Source organism: Juglans regia, chromosome 9 (genome assembly GCF_001411555.2).
Source record: "Juglans regia cultivar Chandler chromosome 9, Walnut 2.0, whole genome shotgun sequence".
Taxonomy (NCBI): Eukaryota; Viridiplantae; Streptophyta; class Magnoliopsida; order Fagales; family Juglandaceae; genus Juglans; species Juglans regia.
In genome coordinates this window covers 20,650,505-20,663,984 of record NC_049909.1, presented here as the reverse complement: position 1 = coordinate 20,663,984, position 13,480 = coordinate 20,650,505, and the positions used below count along the sequence as shown (strand labels likewise).

The 13,480-nt window shown below is 36.6% G+C and overlaps 2 protein-coding genes across 2 annotated transcripts; both read left to right on the top strand.

Moving 5' to 3' along the window:
* The first annotated feature begins 5,925 nt into the window (after positions 1 to 5,925).
* Positions 5,926 to 9,494, top strand: LOC108990844 (glyoxylate/hydroxypyruvate reductase HPR3). Its single transcript, XM_018964940.2, has 2 exons — positions 5,926 to 6,456; positions 8,744 to 9,494. The coding sequence occupies exons 1-2, from the start codon at positions 5,971 to 5,973 to the stop codon at positions 9,266 to 9,268; spliced, it is 1,011 nt and encodes a 336-aa protein (XP_018820485.2). The 5' UTR covers positions 5,926 to 5,970; the 3' UTR covers positions 9,269 to 9,494.
* Positions 9,495 to 10,874: 1,380 nt separating this feature from the next.
* Positions 10,875 to 11,392, top strand: LOC108990843 (60S acidic ribosomal protein P2-2-like). The gene has a single exon (XM_018964939.2). It carries the CDS (start codon positions 10,928 to 10,930, stop codon positions 11,273 to 11,275), a length of 348 nt encoding a protein of 115 aa, XP_018820484.1. The 5' UTR covers positions 10,875 to 10,927; the 3' UTR covers positions 11,276 to 11,392.
* Positions 11,393 to 13,480: the final 2,088 nt, after the last annotated feature.

Below are 13,480 nucleotides of genomic sequence, written 5' to 3'. Positions count from 1 at the left end.
TATTTTTTCATAAAATTAAAAATACTTTTGAAACCTTCTTGCCACTCAGCGTAACGTGAGTGGAAGGAAGGTTCGAATTCAATGTGCAAGAAAATTTGGGCCGAACATCTGGCCCATTTTATATAGGCCTCAAGAAGTTGAAGCCTGCATGTGGACTTTCGGCCTTACTTCAAAGCCCCCGTGTTGACATGTCCAATTATTCTCATAGGAAGGTTTAGGCATTGGAAATTGGAATACAAATCGTACAATGTCATTTTTATGGTTGAATACATAGTATCGCTATTAAATTCAAAAATTATTTTTTCGTTTAATTTTAATCTTTTGGACTTTTTTTTTTTTTATATTTTTGTGTATTTTACATTTATTCAAGTCTTGAGATGTCATATCCCGATTGCTTAGACGTGAAATGTCACATATAATATTGGATTAACAAATCGCTATAATTTTGAATGGATAGTTAACGACCAAATCATTTCCCAACAAACAAAAGTTTAAACCATGTTTTTTTTTTTTTTTTCAATCTTGAGCCATAGTCCAAGAACTCGAAACTGTTTACTTGGCTATGTTTGGCTGTTGAAGTTATTTCAGATGATTTAAGTTAGGGGTGGGCCCCCCCACCCATGGGGAGGGCATAGCGGGGGCGGGACGGGGCCCCGCCCCGCCCCCGCCCCACATTAAAAAAAAAATTATTTATATATATTAAATAAATATATTGTATATAGATATACACAATTTATAAAAGACTTAAAATTATATTCAAGTCATTGGATTGTTTTGGCCTCTTAGGCCAATCTTTATATAGGAGACCAAGGCAATACAATAGTTATCCTTAAGCAATGTGAGACTTAGTAATAAGGATGGTGCGGGGCGGGGAGAAAATCCCCAACCCCGCATGGTGCGGAGCGGGGTGCGGGGAAGGGCACCCCCCGCCCCGCACCATGCGGGTAGCAGGCCTAATTTAAGTTGATATGTGAATAGTGATATTTTGTGATTTTCATTAAAATGTGTTTAAATGTGTGAAGTGGATTAACATATGTATCTGAATGTATGAAGTAAGCTGAAATATATAACTTTATATGAAAAGTTAAAAAAATACTAAGTCTCATCAATAATTAATTTGAAATAAGTTGAGAAGGGTTTGACACCCAAACAAGTCTATTCCAAGGAATTATATTTCATGTTTGCATTGAAAATTTGTTTGAGATTTTCTGAAACTATTGAGAAGTTCGTTAGATGAATATTTTCAAAGTTTTGTGCAAAATAATTGGAGTTCTACCGAATTGAACAGTTTGAAATATGTTTATAGTCTATAAAAGAAGTAATGTTAGTTAAGAGTTTTAAGTTGTGCAATCTTGCTTATGCATTTTAAAAAATAGTAGGAGTCACCTCACCATTGAAAATTAATTTTTTTATTTGAATCTCAATATTTATCTATTTCTTTTTTAAAAGGATGTACGGAACTTACATACTTAAAATTGTATAAATAATTTCCAAATCATTTCTAAGTGATGTGATCTATTAAAAATATGTTTAATATTTTATTTTTTGTAAAGAAAAATGATGTTTATAGTTCTAGAGCGTACAAGTCTTGCACACTCAATTTGAAAAAATGAATAAATATAAAATCTATATAAAAAGAATTATTTTTTTAATGACAGATCCTACTTTAAAAAAAGTGAAGCGCTTTAGAATAGTCCAACTGGTAATGGGAGAAAAACAGCCTTCTAATAACACAAAAGACACATTAGAAAGTTGGAAAAATACACAATACACAAGCCCGCATATGATTAAAACCCACAAATGAAAAGAGCACCGTTCACCCCACAACAAAAGAGATAGAACCCATGCCTTCCTCACCAAAGCCCCTTCCACACTTCACAGCACTGTGAACGACGGCAAAAAAGAGACGATGGCGAATAAAGCAAAAGAGACAGGGGGAACGTCTATGCAAGGTAAAGAAACAAGTCGTATTCATTGGCCTGTTTCTCATGTTTTTGGATTTTTCTTTTTTTACCCAAAATATCAACCCAAGTCCTAACAACACCCAACCCACCTAGATAATTAAATTGAGATGTGATTGTGATATGCCCAACCAAACTAGAATCATGTTCTTATTAATCTAAGTTTAGTTGATTTACACCATTTTGGATCTTGAGAAAAATGGTTTTCATAATCTAAGTGATGAGGGTCGAGAGGGAGAGAGAGATAGAGAGAGAGAGAGAGACGTCATGGGCATAAACTGATTTACCCAAAACTGATTTACACCATTTGGGGTTGAGATCTCACAGTTGTCGTCCGTCGAGTTGTGGTGAGATTTTCTCTCGGGGTCGACCTCCATCCTACACCTGGCTTGGGGGATCGAGTTGCTATCGGGGATGAGTGTGGGGTCAAGATCTCATGTGATGGAGCATGGGAGGGTTGGACTGTGATGAGTTAATCAGGTGTAGGCAACTCTACAATATGTACAATAGAAGGCTAATGTGGAGGCCTGCAACATTAGCCTGCTATTGGAGGGCTGTTTATTGAGTAACAACAGCCGGACCGGCTTTCAGGTTTTCTCCTAAAAAAAATACTACATCTAGCTTTACTCTTTTGTAAAATGTGTTTTTTTTAATTGAGAAGATTTAAAAACAAATATTAATTATTTGTTCAAATTAAAGACGTAAAAACATTCACATCCGCTTCCCTAAACGCCCTTTATCTTTATATTTTGGGAAACAAATTTAGGAAAATCTCAAAAATCTCATCCATTTTGGATCCCTAAATAAGAGACTTGATTTAGGGTTGATGCAGTGATTCTTCATATTTGGGAAACCAATATACATCCTCAATCAACCCATTTGACTTTCCTGTTGTTGGTCTTGCGTGAAAATCTATTTCAAGTCTCGATTCCCCTTGTTCTTATCGGCCCTCTCTCACACCGTTTGCCACCATCTTCAAAGGCCCCTCTTCATCGGTCAGATTTCATGTGAGTCTTTGCCTTTCTCTCTTGCACAAATACACTTGTTGTTTCGGTTTCATCCATGTTTGAACTCTATCCTTCTCTCTCGCACAAATCGAACACACCCAAATTTTGAACTACCATGGCTTTCATCTGAGACATTACACAGTTTCGACTTATTGTATGTATGTATTTGGATCTTTGGACACTCAAAATCGAAAACCCTACATTGTGAGCTACTCTAGGGTTTGAATTTGGATCTTAATTTTTCTTCATGTCAGACATTCGAGGGGCAATAAAGTTTAGTTTAGACTAATTTCATCAATTGCATTATTCTGGTTTGAGAAAATTGTTTGTACCTTTGAATCCATTCATACACTGCTTGTTGGCCATTCAAATTTTGTATTAGTTTGCATTTTTAACCATTTTTTAGTTTCTCTTTGTTTTCATTCTGTTTGACAATCTATAATTAATGAATTTTGTGTTGGTTGGCATTGATAACCATAATATAATCGTGTTGGCTTTGTTGGTTTGCATTGTTAAATTAGTAACCATAATGTTACCATGTTGGTTTGCATTGCTAACCATTTTTTAGATTGTTAAATTGTGTGTGTGTTGGTTTGAATTCTGTGTTGGTTTGCATAATGTTGTTGTGTGTGTTGGTTTAAATTTTGTGTTGGTTTGCATTGGAGAAATTGTTAACCATAATGTTACCGTGTTGGTTTGCATTATTAACCATTTTTTATGTTTTCTTTGTTTTCATTCCGTGATGATAATAAAGTTGAGTATGATAATAAAGTTGAGTAGGAATACAAAAAATTTGTAACATACATCACGACATGGTAAACCGGACGACCAATCACAAAGATAACTATTGTTGTAGCCACTCAAGCATGTTTTTTTTCCTATATGTTACTATTCTTTTTCTGAGCCACTTTGTATGAGTTAGTGGTTTGGGTATATTTGGGGACTTCACAGGAGAAAGTTGAGTATGGAAATGCTCACTATTTGTCTACAAACTTGAAGCAAAACATAAGACAACACTATCCAATATTTGGGTCAAATAGTAATACTAACAATATCTCACACTCAACAAACTATCGTCAGAATGAATACCTAGTATGTTATTAGGGTACTAAAGCATGTCGACGAACTGCTCATACTGTGGATAATGAGGGGTGCCGATTTTTCAGTGGCCAAAACTATGAGGTAATTTTATATTTGTTGGTGGTCTTATTTGCTGAATTGTTGTGGTACTATTGTGCTTACAGATTTCAATACTTGTCAATCGTGCAGGCTGGGCAAGCTTGCAGATTTTTCTAGTGGTATGATTTAGAACTAATAGCATATGGCCAAAAGACAATTAACTGATTAAAAATCAAACTTCATAAGATACAAGCCTCAATACACATCGACTAAAAATTGATTTAGAGAGGCGAAAGAGAAAACTGGAGAAAACCAGTTTGGTTATTTTGATTTCGATGTCTTGGTTATTTATTTTGAAAAATTTTGAGTAATCTTATGGAGACATGTACTAAACTTTTGGGCTCGGTGTATGGACATTTTCAATAATTGTAAAAATAATATAGTTTTATTGTTTGCACATTAAATTTGTGTGTTGGGGCTAGTGTGGATGGGCAATAGTAGTATTTGTACATAGAATTGATAAAATATTATAAATGTATTTGATCTCTTTCCAATTTTGTATTTCAATTATTGAGAATGAATCTGCAATTTATCAAGTGTGCCTAAAGTTTAGATCATTTCAATCTTCGTTAGATCTAGCAAAAAAATGAAAATCTTATTTTTTATTTATCCATTACAACAAATAAAATACCGTTGGAAAAAGTAAATATTTATTATTTGTAAAATTATAATAATTTCAAAACTATTATCGTACTGTGATAAAAAAAATTAACTTCGTGTTAAAAATTTACGTAGAAATTGAACTTGCTCCACATCGAAAAAAGATAAAAGAGTGATTTAAGATTGTAAATAGAAGTGAGAAAAAAAAAATAATAAAGAAAAATTAGAAAAATTTATTTTAATAGAATAGAAAAAATATATGGAATGAAATGTAGAAAATTTTAAAAAAATTAGTAAAATTTAGGATAAAATTTTAAGAATGATATATTTTAGGTAGGAAATTTTATTCAAAATGATTTTATTGGAAATGATAGCATTCACGAGTAATGCTACGGATCAGCTCCTGTTCACGGCTGATCCGTAGCACACATTGCGTGTGCTTTTTTTTTTTTTAATCAAAATCTTGTTTTCCCCTCCCCCACCCGATTCCCTCTCCCCCACTCGATTCCCTCTCTTGGCTCATTGCCTCACCCAGTCCCGCCGTGCGCCACCTGTAGTGCCACCGCCCACCACCATCGGCTCCTCCTCACGCTAACAACCTCCAACCACCTTCAAACCTCCACAGAAGTCCCATTTGTAGCGCCCCCACGCGAAACTCGAAATAGGTTCTCCCACACAGTTTGACGCTATTATCGCTACTGTCGTCAGCCTCCAGCCCCATCGTTGAGCACCACCGAACCTTTTGACCTTCCCTTAGCCCCGTTAAGCACGGCAGCTCTCTCCTTATCTTTCTCGAAATAGATTTCACCCATACGAGTTCTGCCCCTTACCGAGCCGTACGCCGCCACCCACAGTTCCAGAAGCCGGGTGGGGGTGGGGGTGGGGGAGGGGGAGAGGATACCGACGCTGGGTGGGGGTGAGGCTCCCACGAGCAAATAGTGGGGGTGGGGGGAGACATGGGTGAAGGGCGAGGACGGGGGACTCGAGCGAAACGGGGTAGAGAGAGAGAAATAAAATGTGTGAATGATGGAAGTAGATTTTGTTATGAATGTGTTTTTGATTATTTTACTTAGTGACACACAGGTTGTGATCCAGATTACACAAAACAGAGGTTGGTTCCAATATTATTTTTCAATATTATTTCATGCTTAAAAAGTAAAAAGTATAAGAACAAAGGAATTGTTTTCGTTGACCTTTACTGTGTCGTACTGTAGTCTGTTACAATGCCTGCTCATGAAAACGTCAACATCCCAAGTGGGAACGAAGAAGAAGCAGACCGCCGGCCTCTCGTGCTGGTACACCGCCTCCCCAGGTTCGCTCTCCCGTTCGACATGCGGACAACCTTCCGCCTTCTCGACCCAATCGCCTCTGCTACCGATGAGTCGCCTCAGGACTTCCTCTCCCGCCACGCCCCGTCCATCCGCGCCCTCATCACCGTGGGCCCCACCCCTGTCAACGCTGACCTTCTCGATCTCCTTCCTTCCCTTCGTCTCGTGGTGGGATCCAGCGCCGGCGTCGATCACATCAACCTTACTGATTGCCGCCGCCGCGGCATCGCCGTCACAAACGCCGGCTCCGCCTACTCGGAGGACGTTGCAGACTACGCTGTCGCACTGTTGCTTGATGTATTTCGTCGAATCTCGGCCGCTGACCGGTTTGTTCGGACCGGGTCGTGGCCTCGAAAGCCAGAGTACCCGCTTGGCTTTAAGGTATATGACTTTATTCTGTGTAGGTTTTTTTTTTCCCTCTTAGGATTGATGACTACAAAACCAAAAGCCGAAAAATGAAAGTTGCAAGTTTATCATGAAGGTGTTTTATTGATAGAATAGAAATTGAAGGATGCTCTCCAACTTGTCAAAAAGGATTGCGCAAGTATATCCTGTATCAGGTTGAATGCTTTGTGAGTCAATTCAATATGGGAAAAATAGGAAACGTTATGATGTTGATTAAGACGTGGCTCGTTGCCCCTCAGTGGAAATTTTGTAGAATCTACAACCGTGACAAGAAATAATGAAAAAGTGAGTTTTGACCTTAATTTCCCAGTACTTTATGGTTTTTGACATTATGGTTTGACGGGAAAGATTGGACAATAAATGCAAGCGAATATGACTCCTTGCTGGAAATTTGCTAAATCTGGTCGTTTTCGGGGGTGCAAAGGCACTTGACAAGGGGTTTCTGGCGTACACCTTGGATAATTCAAAAGGAAGTTCCTTCTTCTATAGTCTCTAGAAATTGTTTACATCTAAGAAGATTTGAATCTTAGACTTAGAGGGACCACCAAGACCAAGATCTTTACCACTTTGAATGTGAACCTAGAAAGTATTGTAATCGGGGAAATGGGCTCATCTTAGAGCTGAGACCATGCTGAACCTAGGAACAGATAGGATAAGAGGCAAAACAGGTCTCAATCTTGGTCGTTTCAGGAGGGTATATAGTACTGAATGGGTGACTGTATATTGCTTAGTGTAGGAGGATCGGTGTTTTGTATGGCTACAAATCTAGGTATTAATTGGCTAAATAGTGATATATTACAACTATAAAATGAATTATAATGCAAAATGTAAAATGAATCATTTCAAAAAAAAAAAAAAAAAGATTGAAACTTGAAAGCATCCGTATGTGGTTCTTACGTGTGTAACTTAGGATAAAAGAAGATTATACTTAAATCCCCCAAATTATAAACCTTTTACAATGTAACTTCGAAGCTTTCAATTTTTGGTGCTTGGCACCCGCAACTCAAAACTTTATGGGTCAAATACACTTTTCACCCCTAAATTACCAGGTGTTTTATATTTTGCAACGCAGACTATCAATATTGACATTTACACCCATCAAATATTGCCAACTGTCAAATAGCAGCCTCCATTAAGATCCGACCATCAAGATTGTGCCATGTTGCCTATTTTTTGCTGTTTTGGCCGTCAAATTTAGACCAAGAGTGCTATTTGTCAGTTCCTAGTTTTAGGTACACTGTATCAGTTGTGATAGTTTGAGATGCAAAATGTAGAACATCTAGTAGCTAACAGCGCTGGTATTGCTTTATCAAAAGTTTAGAAATGTAAATTTTGCATATATCGTTGAAAGCGTTTGCATTTGAGCTACAATGAAACTAATTCATTCTTTAAATTTGAAGTAATACTGTTCACAGGCCAAAGAATTTTTTTATTCCAAAATAAGGAAGAACGACTCCCGAGCTACGGACTTTTTTGTTTGGTCATTGAAATCTTGATGCGTTGCTTTCAAGAAGAGGAAGCTGTAATTCGTTACATGCAGACATAGTTTGGTAGCAGAATTGTTGACTACATGATTGTAGTCTTCACTGGGGGATGAGCTTGAAGATAATTAAAAATTATCAATTAACATATTATTAGTGTAATTGTAAAATATAGTTAGTGTAATTACAAAATATTAATTTAAATTATTGATTAATATATGGTAAGTGTAATTGCAAAATATGAAAAAAATAAATTAAAAATATTATTATTAAAAAAATAATATTATATTATTATTTTGATGAATCCAATGGCGAATCCAATGTGGGGGTAATGGCTCAGGAGGTTTTGGACTTATAGAAAATATGTACTTTTCATCAAATTTTGGAGATGACTTTGATGAAGTTAATGTCAATACTCTTAGGTGAAATTTTATTCAAACCAAACTTTAGAATTTGGAAAAGAGATACCCCATAGATGATTCAGGGGTATCAATGTGCTAAATTGCTAATTTTCTCTTTGATATTATCTAAATTGCTACTTCATGTGTACTTGGGTTATACCTATTTACATGATCCAATAAAACTTCTTTATTACTTATCAAAAGAAAAGAAAAGAGAGCAGTGTAAAATTTAATGTGCTTAATGGTATGTTCCGTTGCTCTATTTCTACATATTTCCTTTGTTGCTTTTTAGGAATTATTTAGGAGATTACGGGATTCTCTGTTCACTTCTATCCTCATCATCTGATTGTCACTTGTTATATTGAGTGGCTATGATTGCAGTTAGGTGGGAAAAGAGTCGGTATTGTGGGGCTAGGAAGTATCGGATCTGAAGTTGCAAAAAGGCTAGTGGCATTCGGCTGCAGGATCGCCTACAACTCAAGGAACAAAAAGCCATCTGCACCTTATACTTACTATGCCAATGTCTGTGACCTCGCTGTTAATAGTGATGTTATTGTTGTCTGCTGTGCACTAACAAAAGAAACACACCATATAATCAACAAAGATGTTATGACGGCTTTGGGAAAGGGAGGGGTTATAATTAATGTTGGACGAGGGGCTGTTATTGATGAGAAGGAACTGGTGCAATATTTGACCCGAGGGGAGATTGGTGGTGCAGGTCTTGATGTGTTTGAGAAAGAGCCTGATGTTCCTAAAGAGCTATTTACACTGGATAATGTGGTCTTGTCCCCACATCGTGCCGTCCTGACCCCAGAATCATTTGAAGCAGTGCGTGAGGTGATCACAGCCAACTTGAATGCTTTCTTTTCAAATAAACCTTTGCTCTCGCCTGTCCAGTATGAATGAAGTAGCAGTATTCACAGATGGATGGATTGACGGAAGGCTCCCAACAATAAAAGAAGGTCAATTTCAATAACTTTTTTAACATTGATCTGTTCTTAAAACCTTAAGGGTCCGGTTTGGATACCACATCTGAGCTGTACGGCTTGTTTGTTCTGGCTATCCAAACGGCAACAAGTTTGTTTTTATTTCATCTCTACGTTTTCAACAATCATTTGAGAGTCTTCAAATTATGACTGAAATAAAAGTAAAAAGTAAAAGGAACAGTGTAAAGTCACTATCTTCTTCAGTGATTCTTGCAGTCCTTTTTTTTCCCCTTATCGATTTCGTCCATTCTTCCTTCCTTTCTGTCTTCTAGTGTATGGTCTTTATTTATAGATTTTTTTTAATAATAATTAATTATTGCTTTTCAAAACTTAAGTGCACTATCTTCTAATGCACCGTCTTCATTTATAAATTTTTTAATTAATAATAAATATTACTTTTTATTAATATATTCATAACTATTATCTAATAATTATTAAATAATTTTTCATTATTAGTGAGACTCTCACTCACCCCTTTATCAAATTTAAAAAAATCAAAATCATCTTATCTTATCTTATTATTCAAATAAATATTTTTTTTACAAATTATCTCATCCATCTAAATTGCATAACCATATACAGGTTAATATAATCTGATCTGCTCCATTCGGATCGGGTGAAATTTTCAAGTTTTTTTTTTAAATATTTTTTATTTTATTTTATTTTATTTTAAATAATTGCATGCAGTAATACAGCAAAACACGAATAGATGAACGAAAATGCCTTTTTTTTCTGGGTAGGGACAAATTGAGCCTAGCTAACTACAATCTTTTGAAGCCGCACATGAAGCCCATTGGAGTTCGAATGACTGCCGAAAAGAACAACACTATCTCAAAAGGGCTTAAACTTCAATTCATTTAGTTAGTCAAGGACTCATTTGCAACCTCAAAGAATCGCTCTCTTGGGTCCATTTCCAAACCACCTTCTTACGTAGAAATGGCGTTTCTTGTACCACAGCTCTGCCACACACAAAGCACCCACACCGGCCAACACTCCAATCACTATTCCTGCCTTTTATTCGGCACTCAACTCCCCAGGAGAGATCCATATTTTCGGAACTTGATTGGATGTCGTTGGAGGATCAGGCGGAGTAGTAGAAATAGCAGGCAGAACATAATTATAATCAGGAACCGATGGAAGTGAGACGGGTGTTGAGTTGGCGCCGGGTTAGGTGAGGCATCGGACTTCAAAGGTCCCAAATAATGATATTTGTTCAAGCCTAAGCAGAGAAACAATGCTAGAAAAATAGAGACCGAACACATTCTAAAGGGTTTCTTCTCTATGGCATTTTAATGGAGTCTTCGCCATGGGAAAAAGGGCTCTTAATGCATAAAAGAAAGAAATTGGAAGAGATGAGTATAAAGGGTGCAAAGGCAATGGAGGGGATAGAGAGAGTAAAAGGTAAAGGATGAACCTGAACACTTGGAACTTGTGCTTCTTGAGGTATATCAATGGTTAGAAATGGTGAAACTTTACAGGAGATGTAAGATATGAAAGACAATGAAAGATAGTGTCAGATAGGCTGTGTTGCGCTCATTTCCATTCTCTCGGATTCACCAGCCCGCATAGATAAAGTAAAATGAAGGTGATAGCTGCGTATTTGCTGGCTGTTTTGGGAGGGAACATCAGCCCTTCAGCTGAGAATTTGAAAGACATCCTTGGATCCGTTGGAGCTGAAGTTGATGATGATAAGATTGAGCTGCTCCTGTCTGAGGTGAAGGGTAAAGACATTACTGAGCTTATTGCATTTGGAAGAGAGAAATTGGCATCTGTCCCTTCTGGAGGTGGTGGTGCTGTTGCAGTTGCAGCAACAGGTGGTGGCGGCGGTGCTGCTGCTGCTCCTGCTGCAGCAGAGCCAAAGAAAGAGGAAAAGGTGGAAGAGAAAGAGGAATCAGATGATGATATGGGCTTCAGTCTGTTTGATTGAGAAATTAGGATATCATGTTATGTTTCAAGATTACTCCAATTCAGGGCTTGGTAGAAATCACAAGTTCATGTTTCTGCAGGCTGTTTTTTTTTTTTTTTTTTAATGTTTGGTTCTCTTTTAAGACTGGGGCAGAAATCTTACAGATTAACTTGGTATTGTTCTTTCGAATATTGCACGTTGTTTTCTGGTCCTTGAGATATTGATATGATCTACTAATTCCCAGTGGTATTTGGAGTTTAAAAAAAAAAAAAAAGATAGTGTCAGATAGGCCTGTGCACATGGGTCGACGAGCCGATTGGTCTGATTTATTCAATTCGATCCGTCCGACAATATGACGGGTCATTACAAATCGGTTCTCAACTTGCCTATTGTCGGATTTGTTAATTCCACCGACTCTATAGAACTTGCCACAAAAGTTAATGCGTACGAGTACGACTCCCGCAACTTATTTTTATTGGCTCTATCATAATATGGACCCCCTCTCCTTCATTGTGGAAAGCAGCATAACATGGTCGTGATCATAAATAACAGCAAAACAGTCTGAGATGAGATGAGATACAATGAATAAATGGGATGAGATATATTTCTAAAGAGTCATAGAAGCAACAAGAACTAATTAAACTTACACGCCATATGGTATTTTAATTCATTTAGGGCAATCATATAGTCATAGAACACAAACTCCAAGGAAAAGCAAACCTCTGGATGCCAAGTTTTCTTTTGAAACTATTGCCTCCAGCATCAGATAAACTGCACAGTTATGCTCATGTCTCTACTAAGAGACATGAAGTAGAATTTAATTAGATGGTTTTGGGCCATGTGACCTATCAGTACATCACTTGAAAGAATATTTCCCGGCATGAAATTGTTCGATCGTGTTTAGGTTTGTCATTTGAACGATGAAGTTGTAGAACGTGTTTAAGTTGAAGAATATGTTCATAAATTGACATTGAAGTTGAAATGAGATTCTAACTACTAATTTAACCATAACAAATCCCATGTTTTCATATTAGATTAATATATCCAAGAATAAAGAAATTCTTTTCATCTAAATTTTCTTTTGGATATCACATTTTCTAATTGATGACATCATATTATTTTCATTACACTGGGTCTGTAAAAGTGATTTACCCCTCCTTAGAGGGCTAAATGATTTTTCGCCTTAGAAGCTTTATTTTCCTTGTTAATAATATGATCCATTTGTGTTGACAAACAATGAAAAAATCAAAATTTATTTAAAAACTATTATTTTCTTAAAAATACCAAATGAAGCCAAAGATTCAGACCAGAAGATATATAGAATTAATTTTAATTATTTCTAAACTAATTCGCCCCCAAAAATTTTGGATTCGCCACAAGTTTTACATGTTACTGTTGAGGGTGATTCCCTAAGAAGAGTAGTTGTTGAAGTAATTCATTTGTCATGATATATGCTAAGAATATAATACAAATAATTAAATCTACTTCTTTTTATCATCTTAAACTATTGGAACAAATAGTAATTTTAAATGGTATTAGAGCAGAGGCTTTTGAATCATGACTTTACACTATACTTCATTTAATAGTTTCTTTTTGAGACAAATAGTAATTTCATAACATCCATGTAAGCTAGCTTTGGACCGTTAATGATATGGAAGTTTGGTGCATGGTATATGTATATGCTACCCACCCAGACTATATTAACGAACATTGAGTTTGAGTATCTAGCTGGTAAAACACCGGTAGAAGTTTAGAACCACCTGTTGCTTTGTTTCCTTGCACTCAAAGATCTTCAACAGCTTGTCAACAGCTTGTCCAAGCACTATGTGGATGATGCATAATTCTTAGAGAATATAATGATGGAAATTCTCGACCCTTCAATGGCTTTGCAAAGAGCTAGAGAAATTTCTTCTCCTCATCTAAGCTCATCTTCATCTATGTAAGTACAGATTCCCTTCTCACATAAAACGTTGTGCAGATGAGCAGTAAAATTAGTGCGAGTATCTTCATTACCTCTAAAATTCAAGAATATATCGTAACTCCATCGATCGATGGAAGAAGAGGAAGAAGTTCTTTCAGAGGACATGGAGGAAGTAATGTATGGAAGGCTGATTACTACTCACCAGAGAAAAGTGAATCTCCCCATTTTAGAAATAGAAGGCGAAGCCGCGCAACTCAATCTCTAGTTAATATAAACAAAAGAAAGAAGAAAGCAGACAAGTTGGG